Raw genomic sequence first — 18,447 nt, forward strand, 5'->3', positions numbered from 1 at the left:
TAAAAGGGAAAAAAAGCATCAAAGAACCTAATGGAGGAGTCCTGGGTAGTCATTCAACATCAAAGATATAGAACATTGTGATAAGATTCTAGGATAGAATAATTCTTGCTGTGCTACCACTAATTTTCTATACAACCCAGTTTTTTAGCTCACAGTGAGTCAAACCTCAGTGGAGATAATACCTTCAGTCTCACTGAGACAAAGCACAGCACACACTAAGCACTAAATCCATCATCACTCTTGTTACTATTGCACAGAATTAAGCTATTATTTAATTGTATGTGATTTATTATTTGTATTTTAAGACTGTATTTATATACTTACATGAATTTGTATTTATATATTTATGTTTATGACTTTATATTTAAAATAACTTCTCCTGTTATATACTTTTATTTATATTTCTATGTTCAGTATGTCAACGTGCTTCCAAATTTAGGAATCTATTTCCATTTATAATGTTCTGGAGTATAGGTAGGAAGCTGAGTTATAATTTTTATTTTATAGGCAAATACTACATAAATAAGACATATGACTTCTTCAAGGCCAGTAAAGTACCTACAGCTTAAATTTAAATCCCCTATGAACTTAAGTACAACTTCAAATTTTGCTTTCCTCCTTTTTCTTTTCCTGTTTCTAAGCCTGATATGAAGAATGCTTAATTTGGGAAAGAATCAAGTGCCAGCATCAGTTTCCACCGTTACCTTTTTGTTTTGCTCAATGAATAGAGATGTAAGTAAAGTGCATAAGCCAGGTACTGAGCAGCCTTGTGCAATAAATCCAAGCTTTAATTCAGCAAAGCAGATGATGTTGTCTCCAGCACTCCAGTCCCAGCTGGGAATCTTGGGCAGGAAAACCTGGTTTATGGTAGATAGCAGGTCAAGCCTCAAGCATGTTCAGGCCTCAAGGAAGTTCTTTGGGATGAATGTCTCTCACTTGATCTACCTGAGATCATTACTTTTCATTCTTGAGAATGAAAGGGGGCTCAGGCCAACAAATTTAAGCGTTTGAAAATAGTTAATGTACAGCTGCTCCCAATTTTCAAAATAAATAGAGCTAGAGTTGAAAGATCAGGTCAGATGGCTTAACCCATAAGGCCTGGCCCTGATTTTAACATCATTAAGTGATAAGCAGCTTTGTGAATCTATAGATTTCACCTATGGCAGCAAATCTTTTCTAATTTGTAGATCAGTTAGCTAATAATCAGGTTCATCTCACTGCTTACATTTAGATATAGATGCAGAGAAGGAGAGAGAACATGCTATTATGTTATCATACCTTGTTATGGGAATGAAGAATCTGTATGATGACTCTTGTCTTGGGGTAATAGTTCTTGATAGAGAGCACTCTGCATAAACCACAAATATACTCATTAGTGATATGCATATTGGATATGTCATGCAATGAAACTAAGTGTGGGAAACTCAGCAGAGCATTGCTATGTTGGTTTCGAACAATGTCCTAAGGAGAACATCTATAGTAAAGAGTGTCATACATGCAAAGAGCACCAATGTGGTTTCTCCATAGCCACATCTGCAGAAAGGCCAGCTTTTGATACAAGAAGACCAGTTTACAAGGAAGAAATAAAACCTTTTCACAAGTCTTAGCCTTCATACCTACATATGCTAATCACCAAAAATTAATTCCCGTCTATAGCTTTAAGCAGTGCATAGAATGTCTAATTCAATTTCCTCATTTTGTGAATTAAACAACAAGGATCGATCTCCTATTCTCTGTGTTCTGCATGGTACCATTGTCAATGGTTTCTTGTTAAGCATCAAGGTATTCGGCAGTACCTGTTTATATTGCCCTGAGGAAAGTCAATTCATCTGAGCTAGGCATAATATCATTGCCAACAAGGTTCTATTTGAATCTCCATTATTGTATGAAGTTGAGTTCCTTCTCACACATACTTCACAGTGAAAGCTGGTAGTACCAAGTCTAGCCATCTTGAAAGTACTTGTTAGTCATCACACATACATCTTGTCAAACCCAGGATAATCTTTGTCTACTGCAGAAACTCCCAGTCCACCCTCCTCTCCCCCTATGAATAAAATGTACTAACAAGAGGCACAAATGACGTCTTTGTTTTTGAACAGGAGATCTTAGTTTCAAGGTTCTTGTTCAAACAGCAGGTAATCAGATTGTTAGCATGCTTGCAGTTGCAATTTGTATAGCTTGTGTCCAGAATATTTATATACTCAGAATGCTCCATTTTTATTTCCTATTGCATCCATCTGCGTGGTCTGCAAATATAGAAACCTGGACTTTGCTGTGACAGAGGACCCATTCTCCTGGGATTTGTATTAGTAGTAATAGAAAAAGGTCAGCTTTGGAAGATTCAAAATCCATTACAGCTTCTTACCTCATGATATTTGCTGTGTCTTCAGAGTGCGAGTCACTGCACATGGGGTTGGCTATAATCAGACACGCTTCAGCAAACTCCACCTACTCTTCAAGATTAAACAGTAGCGGTCCAGTTATTACATGGGAAGTAGTCTAGTGATGCCCATTTGGGATTTTCTTATGAATTCTTCACAAAATGGCCAACAGGAATGAAAACACACTTGGGAAGATGTTGCAGCTAGCATGTCTTTATGTAAGGACAACATCTTACAATTGCTAGCAGTGTGCCGAGGACAGAATGGATGGAGCAGGGGCCCAAGTTTTCTAGCACAGGTCTAACATTGCCTCACAATGGGTAAAGTAAGAAACCTATTCAGGTGGTAAGATCAAATATACTTCAGATATTCATAACATTTTCCTATCTCCTATAGTGATAATTAGTCATAGAGAGTTTAGTGAAATGAATCATGTATACATTGATAGGGATAAGTGACATTTATCATAGAAGATTTGGAGTTTAATTACTACACATTTTTTTCTGGTCAGTTTCTCAAAGCCATATCCATTCACCTACCCATTAAAAGAATTGAAAGAATATATTTTGGAGTAGGATTATACTTGATAACTTTACTTGCTACTGCTTAGGAGAATGGAAAAGAAAACAACTAGATCTTACCGCAGCTCGACTCAGGTCTTCCCACTTCAGGGCAGATCCAGAAACGAAAGTTGTGTAGGCCAAGTAGCATTTAAATATGGTTTCCAATTCCAAAGAAGGAGGGGTTCTGATGGAAAATGATTTTGTCTCAGAGGTGGTTGTACTGACTTGGAGTGTTTCCTAGAATCCCCATCTTCCTCTCAGAAAACACCCATGTTTCATGGTTAATCTACACAGTCAACAGAGCTGGACTTATCACAGGCAGGTATCTGTAGCTCATGTCTAAGAAGCCAGTGATTTGAAAACACACCAATTAGGAAATGAAATTTAGGGGGGCGGGAGTTTGGCCTAGTGGTAAGAGTGCTTGCCTAGCATGCACGAAGACCAGGGTTCGATTCCTCAGCACTCCACATACATAGAAAAAGCCAGAAGTGGTGCTGTGGCTCAAGTGGTAGAGTGCTAGCCTTGAGAAAGCCCCAGGACAATGCTCAGGCCCTGAGCTCAAGCCACAGGACTGGAAAAAAAAAGAAATTTAGGGAAAAAATATTGATGAAAAAGTTCACTTTGTCATTAAAATAATTAAATTTCCCCCAAATGCACAGCATTTTATTTTAAAACTTCTTTTGGTGATTCTGGGATTTGAATTCAGAATGTATATTAGGTAAAACAGCTCCTACATGTATAAGGAAATTAATCTTTCATTGGAATGAGAGATTTCATGACAGCTCTTCAAGATAATGACATCAAACTGGGGTCTAAATTCAAGTATTTTAAAGACAGTTAGAAAAACTATTTTTTTTCAAGAGCACAATTACCTTGTGTTCTTAAAGAAAGCACAAAATGTTTCTTTAACAATGTGATCGAGTTGGTAATTTAAAAAAAATTTATTTTATTGTTGGGGCGATATACAGATATACAGAGGGGCTACAGTTGCATTCATCATGTAGTGGCTAAATTACTTCTTGAACAGAAGCAACCATGTTGCTTCTGTTCCAAGGCGCCTTATCGTTATGAAAGATACTTGAACTCTTTGAGGGAGCAATATGTCCTTGGCCCCCTGTTGTTTTAGGATAGCTTAGGTCCCTTATAAAGATGATTATCAATCAGGTTTGTTTACCGAATCCTAGGTAAGTGGAGAAGAGAATGGCTCAGAGCAAGTTAGTCAGATGTAAAATGAAGGTAACGCTCACCTTTTATTCTACTTTTAGTTAACTGGTTGGTGGATGTAAAATGTGAGCACTTTTTAGCCAAATTAATTTCCACCCACTTGTTACATTATGGTTTTTCACTACAATATTACTTACATAGAAATTCGAAGCCAAAAGATAAGTAAAATATGTTCTTCATATCTAGAAAAAAAAATCTTGTGTTTTTCTGTCCTGAGGCTTCACTTAAGGACTTGGCCCTGTCCCTGAAATTTTTTGCTCAAGGATAGCACTCTACAATTTGGGCCCCACCTTTACTTTTAAGCTTTATGATGGTTAATTGGGGCCTCACGGACTTTCCTGTCCAGGTTGGTTTTGAAACATGGTCTTCAGATAAAAGCTTCCTGAGGAGCTAGGATTTATAGGTGCAAGTTAGCAGCAATCAGCCATATTTAGAAATTTTAAAACAAAGACTGATAGCTGGGTGCTGGTGGCTCATGCCAGTAAAGGAGCCTGAGATCTGATAATCTCACTTCAAAGCCAGCCTCTGCAGGAAAGTCTCTGAGATTCTTATCTCCACCAAACTACTCAGAAAAAGCCAGGAATGGCATGTGGCTCAAGTGATAGTGCTAGCCTTGAGCAAAAGTCGCTCAGGGATAGTGCCCAAGCAGTGACTTCAAGCCCCAGACTCATGCACACATACACATACACACACACAAATAGACTGCTGAAAAATCATATGACCTAAAGGAATTATAATTATATATAATATATACTTATATACTTACATAATATACTTACATAAATAGACCGCTAAAATACATAGCCTGAAGAAATTATATAGAATTTACATCTATCTATCTATCTATATGATTTTTATATATACAATATTATAAACATATATATTACACACACACACTAGTAGGGACTCAGCAACAACAGTGCTTCAGGGAAAATGTACAGCTTTGCAAGCTAGTATTAGAATGAAGTCAAAGAATATTAACAAGTTCAAAAATTCTTTCTTTTAAAAATAAACTAACAAGTTATGAAAAGCTAGTAAAAACTGAAGGATAAAGAAGAAACAAAAAAGAGGTGAAGAAGATATATATATATATATGTAGGCAAAGTAAGCATGGTAATAAATATTATGTACATAAGGAATTTGTATTTACTTTGAAACAAGTAATAATATTAAAGTTAACTGGAAGGAGAGATTTCATAACAGAAAGTTATATTGATTAGAGTGCAAAATCAATTACATTTTTGAATAAAAATAAATGACTAAAACATTATAACAAAAACTATTTTCAATAATATGAGGAAGCACCAAATATCGGGAAGCACTTGTCCTGAGAAAGGATACAACACTGAAAGCAAATGCATGAGACTTAAATAAAGGGATACCCATAATAAGGAAGAGTTTAAGGTAAAGAACTCATTTCTGAATTTAAAGTTTGTTTGATTCCCATCACATTTGAATAGTGCCTTTTGTAGCACAGGATAAAAGCATTGTAAAATTTATGTGAAAGATGAACGGTCAAGAAAAGCTTATGAATTACTAAAAAAGTACAAAAATCAAAAAAGAGGGAAGGCACATTTTAACACATATATATACACATATAACTATAAAAATCTTCATCATGAAAAGTTTAGTGTTGATAAAACAATAAGGGAATTGATGTTAAAATGTCTATTCAAAGTGGCAACATTAGATCATTGAGCAGAAGAAGGGTGTATTTAATAACCGGTCTTGTGAAAGTAAAAAAACAAAAAGGTGAAATTTTATGCTGGTATCTTACCACATAAGAAACAAATTACAGGCTGGTTGTAGTGGCTCATGCATATAATCTCAGTTAGCTGAGAATCAGAGATCTGAAGGACAGAGATTTGAGATAGGCTGAGCATGGACTCATAGCAAGACAGAATCATTTGTTGTCTACAAGAAATGTATATCACTGATATAAGAGGATGGAAAACATTTATAAGACTGGGAGGTTGACCTAGTGGTAGAGTGTTTGCCTTGCAGGCACAAAGCCCTGAGTTCAATTCCTCAGTACTACATACTCAGAAAAAACCCAGAAGTGGAACTGTGGCTCAAGTGATAGAGCACTGGCTGTGAGAAGGCCCAAGGGGAAAGCCCAAGCCCCGAGTTAAAACTGCAGGACTTGCAAGAAAAATAATAAACATTTTCATTCCCAAAGCAAGCAGGAGGATTTATCCTCATATCTAATGACTTAAACCAAAATCAGTCAGAAGTGACAGAAGAATTCACTTCATAGTAACAAAGGGAACAATCCAGTAAGAGGAAATAATAGCACATATGCAGCAAATGTTGGTGGACCAAATTTCATTAAATAATAGGACTTTACTGTGTAGATAGACCTCCATATGATAACAGACATAAAAGGAATGCAAATCAAACTATACTGATAGTCCATTTTTATTCAGAAGGACAATCAAGAAAGCAAACAAAAGAAATGCTGGCAAGAATGCTGTGAGAAGGAGCCCTTGACACACTTCTGATGGAAATGAGTATGAAAGTTCCTCAGAAAATGAAAAATGACTGCTCTTATGCCTGTGTTATACCACTCTTGGCATATATCTGAACAACTATATGTCAACACACAAGAGAGGCATCTGCAGGCCCATCTTTATTGCAGCATCGTTCACCATGGTCAAGCTGTGGAATCAGCCTGGGTATCCAATAACTGAAAAATAGATTAAAATACATGCAGTGGTAAGTACATACCATGGCTTCTTATTCATCTATAAAGAAGAATTAAATTATTTTATTTGTGGATAAATGAATGGAACTGGAGCTCATCAGGATGTCTTACATAAATTATGGTAAGGTATTTGCACTTTAAAGTTTGCATTCTTTGGTTTGACTGGGCTTAGCTGGTTGATTCTTCTACTGCATATGCTGTGTTGGAGACACAGGGCTGAGTTTGGCAGAAAGCTTTACTTGGTTAGAGCAACCAAGATGACATTATTTATATGTCTGTTGCATAAACTGGACTCACTGTAACTTCTGGTCCTGAATAAAAGATTTTCTCCAAGTCAGTATAGCTGAGTCTCTTCTTATGCATTTAGGACCCATGAGAATGAAAACAGAAGCTGTCAGAAACTCAAGAACTGGCCATAACATATACACCGACACTTGTGCTTATTTTATTAGCCAAAATGAGTCCAAAATCCAGTTGAGTCAAAGCCCAGTCCATATTCGACAGAAGGAGGACATATACTATTTCTGGTAGGAGAAGTAGAATATGTATAAATATTGTGAAGGAGCCACAGGCAGCCATCTTTAAAAACATTCATAAGGATCCACACCCTTACTCTGTACAAAATGCTCCTAGTCACTGAATCCTTTGCTTAATCTAAGTCCCATCTTCTTACAGCCTCTGCTTAATTTCCTTGACATCATCCTCTAGTTCTGGTCTAGACCTCCAAGGAGTGCTTCAAACATAGCTCCAGCTAATCTGAAGATATGTGAACTGAGCATTCCCATTTCATCATCCCATCATATAACATATTGTGATGAGACAGAGACAGGACAATGTCATACATACTTGTAATTTATTTAAGAGTACACACAAACCTGAAAGTTTGAAATCTCTCTAAAATTTTGAAATGTCTTTAAACATTCCAGGCCAGAGAATGTGTTTTGCTCATGGCACATTTCTGTGCTCAGGAGCTAACCTATTTTTCTCAATTCTTGCTTCTTCCTTATCTCTTGTGGGCCAGCTTTGTCCCTTTCTCCTGATAAATGTCTTGGGTTTGCATTTGAGCAGTTTTCCCTTCCTGATTCTGCCTGAGCTTACATTGGCCAGGGTGTGTGTGTGTAGTGGGGAGGGGAGGATTCAAGTCACTTTATACTTTATTATTTTTTTCTGACCTTTCTCCTCTTTTACTCCAAGCTTATGAGACTGTTACAGGAAAATTTTGTTTAAGATACTGAAAATTGCAAGATTCGGTAAATCGTATTCAGGTTTATGTCATGCCCCCAAAGTCACATTCATCACCCGTAGAGACATATTTCTCTTGACTTAGAAATGTCAGGCTTCCAGGAAGATTGTAAGGTTATTTGAATCCATTTTTCCCTATTGAGATCATCTGCAGGTCACCACTCTAAATCTTTCTGAAGTCTAGATTAGATAGTTTTGCAGCTGGGCTTTCACCTGAGGTCATTGTTTTATGGGGCTGCACCTCGCACTAGTTTTTTTTTCTTCTGAGATCATTGTTGTCATTGACATTTTTGGCCAGCTGTTGAGACTATCCTGGATCTTCTAAGTTTCTTTACACAATGGCTTGAAAACTAAGGAATATAGACCAATTTTCTTATAATATCAGAGATGAATAAAATAAATTACAGTATTCGTTGGGTGCAAATCTTAGTTTCCAAATCTTAGTAGGTCCATTTTCTATTTTGCAGTTATTGCAGTAAAATGTCTCCAAATTGTGCCCTCATACTTTGGATTTCTCTCTCTTCTGCCCCCAGCAACAGCTTCTTCATTGACTTTCCAGTCCCTACAAAGTCTCCATACAAACCTTTAATTCTCTGCCTACCTCCAATTGCAAGAAAAAGTCACTAATAGCACTCCACTCACCATACAATTGTTTTATAGTGGTGGTGGGATATAAGTTATCCATTCATGTAAAATATATCATTGTATAATGTTTTGACAGGCAATAACAATGGTAGCCGATTATTTTCATTTCATGGATCAGCTGTTCTCAGCCAGGAGATTCTTTCAGTCTCTGTAGCATTGACTGGAGCCATGGATGGGGTATATTTATCTGGTAGTGAGGAACTGTACTGTCTAGCATATTGCTTCACTCATGTAATTGTGGCTTCAGTCCTTGGAGCTAGCTAGGTAATGTAGTCTGAGATTTCACAGGGTGACTTAAGGGTCCAGATATAAATAAAAAACTGTCATTCCCCTTCAAAGCAAGGGCTCCAACCAGTGTCACATTTTCTGCCTTCTATTTGACAAATCAAGTCGCAGACCAGCTCAGATTCAAAGAGGAGAAAGGCAAATTTTAAATGGAGGACCAGTAAGAATGCACAGAAAACAAAATATTGACAGTTGTAGCCAGAAGAATTTTACTTCAATTGTAATAATCGCTTCACAAGCAATAAAGTAATAATAGAAAGGACATTGGTTTAGACAGGATAGATAGGGAAGACCACTTTGGATGCTGCTTGTGATAACAAAGTGGCTATTCAAGGCAGCAGGAGACTTTAAGAGAAGAAAGTACAAACTAGTTAAGCACTCCTTATGAAGATTTAGGAGAGAAAAGAGTTAACTTCGAATGAGATTATGATAGTAGAGTTAGAGCAATAGAAATAGAATCAAGATTTAGTTGGGAGGTCAGATTGCTGGTATTGATCAAAATATATACAGGGTCTGAGGAGGCAGGGATATCGAGAACAATACTCTGGTTTTTGTGGTGAGAGGATTTGTTTTTTTGTTTGTTTGTATATGTGTGCTGGTCCTGGGGCTTGAACTTAGGACTCAAGTGCTTAGTTTCTCTTCCTCTTTTCTTTCTTTTTCCTTTTTATTCTTTTTTTTTCTTAATTTCTTTCCTCAAGTGTAATGTTTTACTATTTGAGCCATAGCTCATTTGCCCAACTTCTGGATTGTTTTGGTCTTGAATTAGACATAGTCTTATAGATTTCTGTGCCCAGGCTGGCTTCGAATATGATCCTCAGATCTCAGTCTCCTTAACAGCTAGAATTACAGTCAAGAGCCGCTGGCACATTGCTTTGGGAAATGGTATTTGTGTTCTTTCTCATTTGTAAAAGGACATACGATAAATAAATTCATATTTGGAAGTGAAGATTAAGAGGGACCTTGGAAACATGAAGGTAGAAATTTCCCATAGACAATTAGTTCTGTGAATATGAGCCATAGGAAACATCTAGTAGAAGATGTAAATTTAGAAGTCATCCAATTATAGATTTAATAGGCAAAATTCTAGATGGGTAAAACCAATATTATGTACCCTTTACATATTATTAATTTTCTTTACAAGTACACATAGGAAACTCACATTAGACTGTACAAATGTGACAAAAGAATTATACGTCATGTGTAATGATTTCATCATCTCATTGGGATTATAATGACTAGCTTCTCACTATCTCTAGTTAAGTACTTTTTCCCATTTTTAGCTATTTTATAATAAAGGATTCAAATAATACACAGATTTTAGAAAAGGGAAGTTATGGCAATGATAAGAAACCAGAACTGTTACCTATCCAACAGCAGAACTATAAAGTTGCTACTGCATGCTACTGCATAGCTTGCTATGGCATGTCATATATACCGAGTGCAAATTCATGGTGGACTAGAGATATTATAATGTAAAAGAACCAAATACGCAATCATAAAATAGATGAAAATTAAAAAATAAATGAAGATTAATATGATTCCATATACAACCCTGTGTAAGATAAGAACGTCATTTCCAAACTGGCTGATTTATTAAATGGTGTTGGGGAAACTAATCATGAGAAAAATAATGATGCTAGTATTTTACCTATGAAGCAAATCAATCCCAGAGTGTTTGAATATTAAAAAATTATAATCCGGGCTAGAAATGTGTCCTAGAGGTAGAGTGATTGCCTAACATTCATGAAGCCCTGGGTTTGATTCCTCAGTGCCACATACATAGAAAAAGGACTGAAAAAACTATAATCATGGAAACATAAAAACCTTAGGGAAATATTCACTTAGTTCTAAAATAGTGACATCAAAGAATGTCTGAGAAGCAAGAAGTTAAAAGCAATCAGTGGGAGGAATATATGCACATACACTCTTTTTTTTGCCAGTCCTGGGCTTGAGTTCAGGGTCTGAGCACTGTCCTTGGGCTTTCTCAAGGCTAGAGCTCTACCACTTGAGCCTCAGCACCACATCTGGCTTTTTCCTATGTATTTGGTACCAAGGAATCGAATCCGGGTCTTTGTGCATGTTAGGCAGGGACTCTACCACTAGGCCAAACCCCTGGCCCTATACACTCTTATTTCTAAAAGAATGAACAAAATTATGGGGTAAAATAAGGAGACAAATATATATAAATATACACACAAATGGTACAAATACATCACAGAGTATTGCTTAAAATTCAATAAAGCCAAGAGCAAAATTTAAATAGTAGAGTACCATCCTAGCAAGAGTGGGGCCCTGAATTCAAATCAAGTATCACAGTAAAAAAAAAAAATACTCTATTAGCTGGGTGCTGGTGGCTCATGACTGCAATCCTAGCTACTCAGGATGCTGGGCTCTGAGGATCATAGTTCAAAGTCAACCAAGGCAGAAAGCTCTATGAGACTCTAATCCCCAATTGAGCACCCCCCCCCCAAAAAAAAGACATCAATGTAGCTGTGTCTCAACTGGTGGAGTACTAGCCTTGAGAGACAAAGCTCAGGATCAGTGCTAAAGCCTTGGGTTAAAACTCCAGGAATGGCACACACACAAAACAAAAGAAAACAAACATAAACCACCTAAAACAAAAGCAAAAAAAGACCTTTTGAAAATGGTAAAGTAAAATAGCAAGAAGATTTAAAATCTATTTCATTTAAATGTCTATTTCCAGTGCTTGACAAACTCTTTGATTTAGACTTTAATAGTGAACTGCATAGAACACAAACATATTGTGGGCAATCATTTCTGCAGCTTGCACTTTAATTTTCCAGCTCCAAGAACAATTGACACAATAATTATAAAGTATACCATACTTTTGCACAAAATTATGATCAAGCATGCTGAGAAGTGGTAGCTAATGTATGTACTAATTATAGGGTCACTTAAATAATGCAAGTATGTATACAGAAAAATAGCAAATATTTTCAAAATATTTGTAAAGGTTAACTCTGGACATAAGACTAAATTTTTGTTTTCTCATATATTATTATTTCACAAATAAAAAACATGGAAATTACAAGTACTTTTCTTCCACCAAAACTATTTAAAACTGAAATGTGTTGAATGGTAATTACTTTGCACAACTACTTAAGAATAAAAAGTTCATTAAAAATAAAATATATCTTACAGCTATGTGTTATTGGCTTGCTCCTATAATCTCAGGAAGCTGAGATTTGGAGCAACTCGGTTCCAAGTCAGCCTGGGCAGAAATGTTCATGACACCACATCTCCAAAATAATTAAAAAAAAAAACAACCCAAATCTAGCCTGAATGCATGACTCATGCCAACAAGCTGGGCAAGCAGAAAGCCCTGAAATCATGCCCTAATACTGACAACACAAAGCCAAACCAAAGATATCTACATATATTTAGAAATAGAGGATAATTCAGGATCCATGAACCACATCTCTATACTTACTCTCCCAAGAAAACAATCTCAGTGTTGATTTCCCCTGCCTTGTGACGTAGAAAATTCCTCAGGAAGGCAGTGACACTGTCAACAGTGATGTTCCCACAGACTACAATGAATCTAGGGGAGAATGGGAAAGCACATCACCCGAGGAACAGAGGTACAGCTGTATCCTGTCTTCTGCAGAGAACAAAGTCTAAGAACCCCAAATATAATCAAACCTGCAGGTGCTCCACGTCCCTCATATAAAAAGGTATCATATTTACCAATAATCGGCACAAAATGTCTTACTATATTTTAAATAACCTCCAGGATACTCAAAATATTTATTAAGATGAAAATGCCATATAGGCATTACACTATGTGGTATAAGGAAGAGTGACAAGGAAAGCAAATCTGTACAATTCAATTCAGATATAAGTACTTTTGAATTTTAAAAAATCTCTACTGAGCTGATGCCATGGAATAGAACCTACAGAGAAGACTGCCAGGATTTAGAGACAATTAGATTAAACTTGGTTGCAAATCAATCTGGTATTTGAATGGCCCAGCTTTCAAAAACAAGAACGTTAAAGATTTTTATCTCCTACATGCAAAAGAAGTCATTCTGTGTAGCATTCATTTTCAGAAGTGCTTGACATCAAACAGTCCATTCTATGGAGCTTCAGAAATGTGATATTGCTGGATTTTTCATAGTTACTTGTAATCTACAATGGATGAACTGTAGTATGTGTGTTTGCCTTGTGAAACCCCGTTAGTCACAATTATATACCATTCTTTGAAAATTGATATCTCTATTCCCCCTTTTATCACTCTTCTAATTCTTTGATTGTCTGTGTCACACTGTCTCTGTATTATTTAGAATGACATAGCTCATGCAATGCCCAAAAGAACATCTACATTGAAGCTCCCATCAAGTATTAAACCTTCTATTTGTATGGCATTCATTCTAGTACTGCCCTCTTTAGTAGGGTCTTGTCAATATATTCAGTTGTGGTTCTGTAATTAGGGAAGGGAATAAGTGTTGAGACTGAGATCTATGACTAACAGTACACTTAAAACTGTAGAAACTGTTCATGAAACACTACTTACTTCTTTCCTTTCACAACTTGGTAAGACCTGGTGTATTTCTTCTTGTTAGCAAAAAGTTCTACCATTTCAGGGACATAGTTTGCAAATATGATCTACAATGATCAACAAATGAAATCTTAGGTAACATATAACTGCCTTTTATTTAGCATGGGTTATATACATTTTGAAAGGGAGAGAAATGGTCTTTCTCATTTTTTAGTCTTTGGATTCGGTTAAAATTTAAGAAAATGTTTTTCCACATTTGAGATGATCAAAATAAAAGCAAATAGTAAAGTGGCTTCCTCTGAAAATTGCCTCTTTTTATAACTTCCTTTGTAGTATAAAAATCAGAACAAATGATTTCATACCCATGAAATTAGAATAAGTGATTTTAAATTATTTGAGCCTTGGGAAGTCACTAAAGGAAAGGCTTCTTTTGCTCCATTTTGAACCAAGCATAGATGTTTACTTATCATCAAACATTAGTATGGTAAGATCTTACTCATTTGGCATGGATGGGAGAGAGCTTTCTTTAGATCACATCTCAAATATCTTAAATATCTTCCTCTTTAGAGTAAAGGCTGAGTTGATGGGCAAAGATTAATGAAAATAACTTTGCTCAAATAAATATAGAGGCTACATCCTTTCCTATAGGAAGTCAAGTAATTGCATTTTTGACTCGAGGGGACATAGTTCATGAAATACAGAACCTATGCATCTTTAGTATCCTATGATACCCACACTGACTAAGGCAACAATCACTCTCATTCTCACCACTAACCAAATGCTTTTTTGGTTTATGTAGCTATATTCAGAAAAGAATAAAAATATTTTTCACCAAGCTGCCCAAGGTGAAGAACATGATGAACGCCCGTCCGAGGCATGTCTTAGCCACCACGTCTCCAAAGCCAACAGTGGACGTTGTTGCCACAACCAGGTAAATGGACTCGAAATACGATATATTCTGTGAATTTCTATCTTTCAGCCAGGGGTCACCAGAATTTTCTACCTGTCCAAATAAAGAAGAATTCGGTCTCAGAACAGAATGAAGCATTTTTGAAAGACTAGGCAAAATACTGGATTGATTTCACTCATAACTCAATTCAGTGAAAAGTTACATGCTGATCAGGCTGCTGTGAAAGCTTTGAAAATTATGGATAATAATTGTGAAGCTTAGTGTCTGAAGGGTAATGGCTTATACCTAGCATTTGAGATACTCCGCAGGAGAGATGTGACCCAACCTGCTCCTCCACAAGGCATGCCATCACTACACCTGGAGACAAGAGACTCCAGCAATTATCATGCATTCTCATTTTGCAACCACAGTAGGAGCATCATGGAGGAAACAATGCGAGCACTTCATTTCAGTGAGCTGGGATGTGTTCAACAACAACAACAATAATTTCCTGTTCCAGGCAAAAACTTTTCCCATGATTAAAAAGTAAATAGTTCCAGATGATCTATAAAACACATAATCGTTATCATATACCATATATGCTGTGTCATTTGTCATAATATTTATGCTTATATACAATTTATAACTAAATTTAATTGTCATTCCTTCTTCAGTCCCTTCCTCCTTCTGTTCTTCCTTCCTTTTTTGCTTCCTTCTATTGCTGCTGCTTCTTCTACTTCTACTTTGGGGAAGAGGGTGGATGTAAACCTGGGAGGTCACACAAGCAGCTACACTCAGCAGTGGTGTAGCTTGATTTTTTGTATTAGATTTAAATTCAAGAAGTCTCCAACCTCCTGTAAACACTACCTAATACTTATACCTTTACATTCTACTAGGTCTTTACAAAGAGTAGATTTGGGAAGTTGGAAGAAGGAAAAAGAGATATCTTCAATATGGAAGTCACATATTTAAGGTGAATATGAGGGTAGAAAACAGCCTAGAAGGAGGAAGTAAATATTTAACCCTCTGGTCTCTGCCAGCTCTTCTCCATTTCTCAAAGGACTGAGGCCTATGATGACAAATGCCATGCTTGACAGTTTACAACTCTTAAATACCTGTGAGAACAACTTAAAATAGGAGGTTTCTTTTGCGCATGTGTGCAGTGGGTTCAGTTCATGCATTATAATGGCATAAGGATGTGGTGGGGAAAATTCTTTAACTCATGGTACAAAGGGAGCAGAGGAAATGCAGGTACTCATAAGAGTTGCTAGTAGGGACCACAAAGAGATACTTACCAGATGAATGAATCCAGCAGCTGTGAACCAGGTACTGAGGATTATTGCTAACAGCTTGGAAAGCTTCACTGAATTACTAGAGGAAGAAAGACAAAGAGTGGTTGGCTATCCTTAAGCAGCTTCCAAAACAACATGAAGACATCCTCTAAAACCTTGCTGGCTGCTCATAGTGTGACTCAGACTGAAAATAATAGCATCATTAGCCAGGAGCGCACCTAGCTTGCATGAAGGCCAGGGTTTGATTCGTTGATACCACATACACAGAGAAAAGCTAGAAATGGTGCTGTGACTCAAGTGGTCTAGTGCTAGCCTTGAGAAAGCCCAAGGATAGTGCCCATGCCCTGAGTTCTAGTCCCAGGACTGGAAAAAGCAAATAAAAATAGCATCACCTGAGTTCATGAGAAATAGACAACTGTCAGTCTGCATCATCATAAATCCTTTGCTTAATTCATATACATTAGAGTATGGAAAGCACAGCTCTAAAGTTTATAGTTTTACAACTTATTAAAAAAAGCTGTGGAGTTTTTTTGTTGCTATCTGCTACTCTGGTGTTTCACAGCTTTAAATATTGAAAAAAAATAATAAGGTGAGCACTTGTGCCTCTCAACTGTAATCCTAACTAATCAGAAGGTTGAGATCTGTGTATGCACTGAGGACATGAACCAAGGGCTTCATGTATGTGAGGCAAGCACACACTCCATGCCCTGATTCTAACTTTTAATATTCAAACACTCTGGAAAGCACTCTACCACTCTGCCATCCATGCTCCTGGCCCCTCACCTGTCTTTTCTTACTTCTCTGTTCTCTACAATGTACATATTCTCAACAATGAGAAATGTTGTAGCTATCTCTTTCTCTGTCTCTCTTTGAAATTCAGTATTAGAAATGAAGCTCAGGACCTCAGGTATGCTAGGCATGTGTTTCACCACTGAACTAAAGTTTCTATAAGCAATAGTTTTCTATTACTAGCAAGAAGCCCTCATGCTCATGGAAATTGTTACATCTCAACCTACCGAAGCATTTCTCATTTTACCTAACCAAGAGAATAGGAACAAAGTCCCTAAGTTGGTTGATATTTTTGAAGTGGGGATTTGGGGGAGGGGTGGCAGAGAGACCTACTGTTAAGACCTAAATGGACTTACATAGTTTAGCTAAATAAAAATAACGCATCTCTTTAGAGTGAATGCACAGTTTTCACTCTGGGAGAAGTTGAATGGCATGGTGGGTGGCATACGTTTTTGCACTGAAATTCCTGTGAGACATGGTGGTTTTGGGGGTCCAGTTAACACTTCAATTTTCTAATCCAAACTACTAAGCAAGCAGTGTGTCAGACAGGACTGGTGCTTACCTGGTCTTGATGGCCTGTAGAATTTGCAAGATTTGAGGCAGTTCTAGTAGCCTTAGAGCTCTGAGGAACCTTAACCCTACAAAACAATGGAAAGGGGAAAGCTGCCAAAGGAAAGGGGTCATTCTAGGAGTAGTCTGAATTGCTACACTCCCTGAAATGTAAGATATGAAATGATATAATATATTAAATATAGTCCTAGCAACACTATATAATATTGTACATTACTATATGAAATCACATTGCACTTCTATTCTGTAAGATGAAGGACATGAGCTCTGACACTTGCTAACTGCTGTCGCCTGAGGCAATCTCCTCAACTCCAATAGTATCTCATCTCTGTAGTGGGATTCTGATAGTACCCACTTCATGTAGCTATAGCATTCATAAAAAGTGTGTTGAAGCACCTGTCGTAAATAGTCAGCACTCTTCACTTTATTCTATCTAACTGTTCTTTAGAATTGAAAGCAAAATTTCCCGAAAGCATTTAAACACCTGCTTAGACACCCTTTATGAAGATAACCTCTATGCTGTTTCTCAGTGTTGCAGGGTGTTTTCCTTTTTGCGGTGTGTGAATGATGATACTAGGAATGGAACAGGATATATTCTATATAATAGAATTAAACCAAAGTAGAAAATTACATGTCAACTGATCAAAGCTCTACATTGGTCACTCACTGTTAACATAACTATCTTAAAAAGATGAGACAATTAATTAACTTATTCCCAGATACGTTTTACATGGGCTTTTATAAACCAGGAGAGGTTTTATATCATAGACCACATGAAATCTCAGCACATGAGTGCCATTGGGAAATGAACTGTTGGAATCTTGCCTCCTAGATTGTGGATATAGGTATTCTATAAACAACTATGTCGCCCCTACTGTATACTGGTCGTACTGCTACATCCCACGTTTAACAAATCACTTCTGCAAATGTATACACAACCACCCTATGAAGGAGGAAGGCTTTTTGAAAATACTGTTTTAAAAATTGTCGTTGAATAGATATACAAAGGGACTTCAATTCAACATGTCAGTTTATGAGTACAATATATCTTAATCAGTGTCACTCTTTTCATCATTCTTTCTCCATGTGTCCCCTTAAGTTTCATAGTTTCATGTTTCTGCATATATATCAGGTATTATGACTATATTCATCCACCATTCATCTGTCCATCTAGGCACTGCTCCCATGTTTTGGTTTCTGGTATTTCTTTTGTTAAATTTACAGTTAATTTTTTAGAGGACTTAGACAAGGGAATCTATCCCTTCTCATACCATAATTTTGTCAGTTTAATTGTGTATAGATGCATATGACCCAATGATTTCCTTAAATATCAGTGAGGCATTT

General features: G+C 36.7%; 1 protein-coding gene across 1 annotated transcript in view; it reads right to left on the reverse strand.

Moving 5' to 3' along the window:
• The window catches only part of Kcnu1 (potassium calcium-activated channel subfamily U member 1), a 123,283-nt gene that overhangs the window by 79,726 nt on the left and 25,110 nt on the right, over positions 1–18,447 (reverse strand). The window contains exons 6-14 of the mRNA XM_090353930.1: positions 17,096–17,171; positions 15,748–15,823; positions 14,396–14,566; positions 13,579–13,670; positions 12,496–12,606; positions 3,023–3,128; positions 2,366–2,448; positions 1,279–1,348; positions 705–857 (exon numbers count right to left, since the gene is read on the reverse strand). Coding sequence (XP_090210056.1) covers positions 705–857; positions 1,279–1,348; positions 2,366–2,448; positions 3,023–3,128; positions 12,496–12,606; positions 13,579–13,670; positions 14,396–14,566; positions 15,748–15,823; positions 17,096–17,171 — 938 coding nt within the window. The remainder of the gene's footprint in view (positions 1–704; positions 858–1,278; positions 1,349–2,365; positions 2,449–3,022; positions 3,129–12,495; positions 12,607–13,578; positions 13,671–14,395; positions 14,567–15,747; positions 15,824–17,095; positions 17,172–18,447) is intronic.

Source organism: Megascapheus bottae, chromosome 20, assembly GCF_031878675.1.
Source record: "Megascapheus bottae isolate mThoBot1 chromosome 20, mThoBot2.hap1, whole genome shotgun sequence".
Classification (NCBI taxonomy): domain Eukaryota; kingdom Metazoa; phylum Chordata; class Mammalia; order Rodentia; family Geomyidae; genus Megascapheus; species Megascapheus bottae.